Below are 5,832 nucleotides of genomic sequence, written 5' to 3' on the forward strand. Positions count from 1 at the left end.
AAGCAGATGCAGAGAAAAACTTGGGCTTAATTAAGCCCAGAAAAAGAGGGGAGACCCGGCCCATGAACAGAAGAAGACTAGAAGAAGAACTCTGTCCCAAAACCCTCGTCATTCACGGTCTCCTCTCCAAATATATTTGGTATATATAGTCTCTCTCTCTTTTCCTTCGATTCAATTATCATTGTAGGGTTTCCTGTAATTGCTTTTACTATCCCATCTCTCTTTTGCAGTTTTCATTCTCTATACCATGTCTCTGAGGCCAAGTGATAGGACCGAGGTTCGTAGGAACCGATACAAGGTTGCCGTTGATGCCGACGAAGGCCGCCGCCGGCGAGAGGACAATCTGGTTGAGATCCGTAAGAGTAAACGAGAAGAGAGCTTGCTCAAGAAGCGTCGTGAAGGCCTTCAAGCCCAACAACAACAGTTCCCTGCTAATCTTCAAACTTCCACCGTTGAAAAGAAGGTCAGGTTTTTTAAAGTATAATCTGTCTAAAATGATGATATCTTATCAGGAGTAAAGTAAAGTCTCCTTGATCATTTGTTAAAAAATGATTTTAATCAGAAATCCATGACTTGATTTGGTTTTGGGTCGTTCTATGCTTTGTGCTCATTTGTTTGTTGATATGGTTTTCAAATGATAAGTAATTGTTGCTTTACAGTTGGAAAGTCTTCCATCAATGGTTGCTGGTGTTTGGTCAAATGATAACAATATGCAGTTGGAGGCGACCACACAATTTCGTAAATTGCTCTCTATTGGTATGACTAATCCTGCTCCAGCTTCTGTTCTGTTAATTTTATTCAATTTTCCTTTTAACTTACATGCAAACTTTGATCAACAGAAAGAAGTCCTCCTATCGAGGAAGTTATTCAATCTGGTGTTGTTCCTCGTTTTGTTGAGTTTCTGATGAGGGAAGATTTTCCACAACTCCAGGTAGAGAGTGATGTGTGCCTTTAGCATTTTGTGGTTGTAGCTTCATTCACGCTCGATTTACTTACGGTTTTGTGTTTGTAGTTTGAAGCTGCTTGGGCGCTCACAAACATTGCGTCTGGTACCTCGGAGAATACCAGAGTGGTGATTGACCATGGCGCTGTACCAATTTTTGTAAAGCTTCTGGCTTCTCCAAGTGATGATGTTCGTGAGCAGGTATGTTAAAAGATTGGCAGACACCTCTACTGTATAGACTGAAGTTATGTTGATTAGTAAACTGATTGTATTTTTTTTTCCAATTATAGGCTGTGTGGGCACTGGGAAATGTTGCTGGTGACTCTCCTAGGTGCCGTGATCTTGTTCTTAGTAATGGGGCGTTGATTCCTTTGCTGTCTCAGTTGAATGAGCATGCCAAGCTTTCAATGCTGAGAAATGCTACATGGACCTTATCAAACTTTTGTAGAGGCAAGCCTCAACCTCCATTTGAGCAGGTTGGCTGTTGTCTTGTTGGAACTTTTTTATGCTTGCAGTTATTTGATTCAAAAATATTGTGCTTTTCTTAATCCTTCAAAATGCCTCATGTTGATGGTCATCTTATTTGGTAAAATGAAATGACTTACTGAATGCTTTGCATGATTGATGACAATACATTTATCAGGTGAGACCAGCACTTTCAGCTCTTCAGCGGCTTGTTCATTCAAATGATGAAGAGGTTCTAACAGATGCATGCTGGGCACTTTCTTACCTTTCTGATGGTACAAATGACAAAATTCAAGCTGTCATTGAAGCAGGTGTTTGTCCACGTCTGGTCGAGCTCCTCATGTGAGTGGAGTGTTCTAATTTCCTCAGTTGAACTACTTTCTTATTTTTATTTTTTTTATATATCTAACGTTTGATTGAATCTGGTGTATATGTCAATTGATCCGCAGGCATCCATCTCCTTCAGTACTCATCCCTGCCCTCCGTACAGTAGGAAATATTGTTACAGGAGATGACCTCCAGACTCAGGTATGTAGGCTTAATGAGCTTTTAGAAGCTTTCAAGGTTGAATCCAAAGACTTTAATGAATTGGCCAATTAAAAAAATAAAAAGCAAAATGATTGAATGGTGGATGCATCTAAGGCATGATTTATTGAAAAGATATTTCAGCATTCCTAGAATCAGATCTAATTTGATTGTTGTTAGTCCATTTCTCAATTTTACATCATTGTGCTTTGTTTCCTCCTGCACTTGTCTGGTTCCTCTGTGCTGTCTGAGCAATCTAGAGCGATCTAGTACAGACTTCAATCATAGCTGTCATTTTTATTGCCTTACACAGCTGCTCTTTGTGTACAGTTTTGTGGAGAAGATAAATACATTTTTATGTATTGTAGTATTATTAGTCAGTAGCATGCTGGTCTTGTTCCCATTCTATATGCACACCATTTTTTTAGCTTCAAGAAAAATAGGCTAAGCCACATTAGGGGGACAAGATTCATCAATTAGCAAACCTTACCCCTATCTTTGTGATGCAGCAAAGATATTAATTACTCTGTTCCAAATAATTTAATGAAGCTAAGGTCTAGAAATGGAAATTAGCTGTTGGCATTTGGAACTGTATAACTGGTGTTTATCCCACAAAATACAACCACTACAAGAATAATGAAGAGGATACTGAAATGTTGTAAAATAGATTTGGGCTTGTATTCTATTTTGTATTGAAGTGCCTTTTCTCAAGTCCTTTTTAAAGATAGTAATTACTGAATTCCAAAACTAAAAATAGTAGTTATGGAAATTTTTTGCTGGTGCTTGCTGTTTGCTACATTATTTCAAGGCAAGTTTAGTGTTCCTCCTTTTTTTGGGGTTTGAATAAAGCATTTGGCTGGGCAGTTTTTTGGGTACATTTTTAGTGTTACATTAACTTAACCCCTTTAATTTTTAACGACAGTAGAAGAATGTCTTCTTTGATGTAAGGTGGTAATAAGCAGTGGCAGATCTAGAATTTTCATTCGGTGGGTTCGAAGAATAAAGTATAAACTTGTGAATAAGCTAACATAACACAATTTCAAGAAGTAGTAGTATATAGTTTATAGGTACAAAAAGTTAGTTCTGTTACAAGAGACCTTTTAGCACGTTTGGATTTTTTTTCACGTTTGGATTTTCTTGGGTTTAAATAAAGAAAACGTGAAAGATTGGTCCCGAATCTAAATGAAGAGAATCTAAAAAAAGAACATGTTCACAATGGGATTCGAACCTGGGACGTGTGGGTACCCAATTTAAATGGAGATCTACCACTATACTACAACTTGCTTCTTGTTCATGCGGAGGCTCAAAATTAATATATCTACATAAATATAAAAAATTACTTCATATAAATAGTGTAATTTTTTTCTTTTGGATGAACCCCCTGGAACCCATGTAGGTCCGCCCCTGGTAATAAGAAATTGCAAGTTGTCTAGATTTAGTCTGAAATGCCCAGAGTTTGTGCTTTACGATCTCGTTTGTAGCCTTATACTTCTGTAAATTATTAATAACGTGAAGAAATTATACGTTCATGAAAATCGTAAATTACTCGACAAGTATTTCCCAAGCTATGTGATTGTGTTGCAAAACATGAGTGAAGTTATGTAGTATTGTTTGAAACGAGATTTCAGTTTTGTTTAGCAGGGTAACTTTTTGCACATCCAGTTCTTTCATAAACCATGTTTTAAAGGGAAAGAATTTAATCACCCTTGTAGAATGACAGTATCTTTGGATTGGTTAGCTGGAGATCATGAATTATATGTCTTCCTTTACTGTCTTGTACAACTTCTATTGTATCACCCATCCTTCAATTTGTGGATGAATGCATTGTGCAAAGACCACATTGGAAAATGATTTTTTTTTCTTTCTTTAAATCTTCTGCTAAAATGTAGCTGCGCTAGTCTTACGTATACTTTTTTATGGTTACTAATATCAACTATCTTCACAACAGTGCATTATTGAACATGGCGCCCTTGCTTGCCTGCTGAGCTTGTTATCTCACAGTCACAAAAAGAGCATCAAGAAAGAGGCCTGTTGGACTATATCAAATATTACTGCTGGGAACAAGGAACAGATACAGGTGTAAATCCTCAAGATTTAAAGGACAGCTAAATATGGTTTATAGTCAGCTCTTGGATACACCGTTTACATATCTTCTAAGTTTTAGCATGTTATATAAATCTATGGGTGTGAATATGATGATATACTAGTATGTGTAGTAGTTGGAAATAGAAATGGAAATTTTAAGTTGAGGTGTTTTTTTGATTTTCTTTTATTTTTGTCGACTTCTCATTTGAAGGAACCACACAGTATTTGCCATTTATCTAATATTTTTTAATTTTTTTGAGCAGGCTGTGATTGAGGCTGGATTAATTAGTCCTCTGGTCAATTTGCTTCAAACTGCAGAGTTTGACATCAAAAAAGAGGCTGCCTGGGCTATTTCAAATGCTACTTCCGGTGGGAGTCATGAGCAGATCAAGTATGTACTTCCTATGGGGGTAATCATCTAAGATATTGCTGATATTCTTTACTGAATTCAGTGTGCTTTTGGCTTCAGGTTTTTGGTGAGTCAAAACTGCATAAAGCCTCTGTGTGATTTGCTTGTGTGCCCTGACCCAAGGATTGTCACCGTCTGTCTAGAAGGATTAGAAAACATATTGAAGGTTGGGGAAGCAGAAAAAGCCAACACTGAAGGCATTAATTACTATGCTCAGCTGATTGATGATGCTGAGGGATTGGAAAAGATTGAAAACCTTCAGAGTCATGATAACAATGAAATATATGAGAAGGCTGTTAAAATACTGGAGACATACTGGTTGGAGGAGGAGGATGAAACAGTGCCAGCTGGTGATGGAGCACAAAATGAGTTCAATTTTGGTGGAAATGATATTCAACTTCCATCTGGTGGTTTCAAGTTTGGTTGAAAGTACTACTACACTCATCCTCCAATTATCTCCCTTAGCAGGTGGTCAGGTTAACATTGCACTCGAAACATTTGATCAGATACCTTAATCTGCATGCTCTTTTTGGATCAAAAGCATTTTTGTTAATTCTTTGTTGTTGATCTGAAGTGTTAACATTTGCAGGCTGTGTATGGTGGATGAGAAGTGCAGTTTGAAAGATGACATGTTGGTAGTGGTGTCATGTCAAGTCGAGTCAGTTCACCTCCCCGAGTCTGGTCAGTCCGGGTCAAGAGTCAGTCGTGGTTGAGGAGGTGTGCCGAAAAGGGACGGTCGTAAATAAGACTGCGTGAAAAGGTAAAAGCAGTGGGCATGTTGGGAATTTGATAAACGTTTCCCGTGCATGCTTGTATTGTTTGGTGAAAAGTATGAAAGTTATTATTATCAGTGAATTAGCATCTCAGAGTGTGGAGTCCTTTTTCCAGTCAGCACATGAGATGTATCTGCAGTAGTCTGTCTGGAAAGAGTCGTCTAGATTTTATATTGAGTTGGCGAGTGAATGTGTATACTTTATGAGTCATTTCTTATTAAATACTGCTATTGAACAAGTTTCAGCAAATTTTGATTATTCTTTTTGCCCTCAATTTTAGTTCACCTGGTTGGAACATTTGACAAATTCGGGGTTCTAGTTTTGTTTCGGATTTTCGAAAAATTAAAATTGAAAAAACTTATATCTGCGTGCATGTTGTTTTTATTAGAAAAAAAATTTGAGTCTTCTTAAATAACTTAGATGTAGGAGCCCATGGCAGCAGCATAGGCTTAATATATCTCATTTTTTTAAAATTCTAAAATTAATCAATTATTTTGTATGTTTTTAAATATATTTTAAGTTGTCAATTATTGTAATTAGTATATGTTACTTTTTATGTCTTTTGACTTATCTAGCAAACAATATATAAAATTTTGAGAGTTTTGTCAAATTTTTTATATTGTTTTTGAATT

General features: G+C 36.8%; 1 protein-coding gene across 3 annotated transcripts; it reads left to right on the forward strand.

Moving 5' to 3' along the window:
- Positions 1–5,474, forward strand: LOC107006782 (importin subunit alpha-2). Of its 3 annotated transcripts, none has more exons than XM_015205302.2 (12): positions 1–139; positions 231–463; positions 660–756; positions 840–931; positions 1,013–1,144; positions 1,234–1,419; positions 1,587–1,750; positions 1,858–1,936; positions 3,882–4,010; positions 4,282–4,409; positions 4,488–4,903; positions 5,017–5,474. In XM_015205302.2, exons 2-11 carry the CDS (start codon positions 248–250, stop codon positions 4,852–4,854), a joined length of 1,590 nt encoding a protein of 529 aa, XP_015060788.1. In that variant the 5' UTR covers positions 1–139; positions 231–247; the 3' UTR covers positions 4,855–4,903; positions 5,017–5,474. The 3 variants fall into 3 exon arrangements, with proteins under 3 accessions (XP_015060788.1, XP_015060802.1, XP_015060797.1); XM_015205316.2 differs by having other exon boundaries at positions 4,488–4,895; XM_015205311.1 differs by having other exon boundaries at positions 135–463; positions 4,488–4,895.
- Positions 5,475–5,832: the final 358 nt, after the last annotated feature.

Source organism: Solanum pennellii, chromosome 1 (genome assembly GCF_001406875.1).
Source record: "Solanum pennellii chromosome 1, SPENNV200".
NCBI lineage: Eukaryota > Viridiplantae > Streptophyta > Magnoliopsida > Solanales > Solanaceae > Solanum > Solanum pennellii.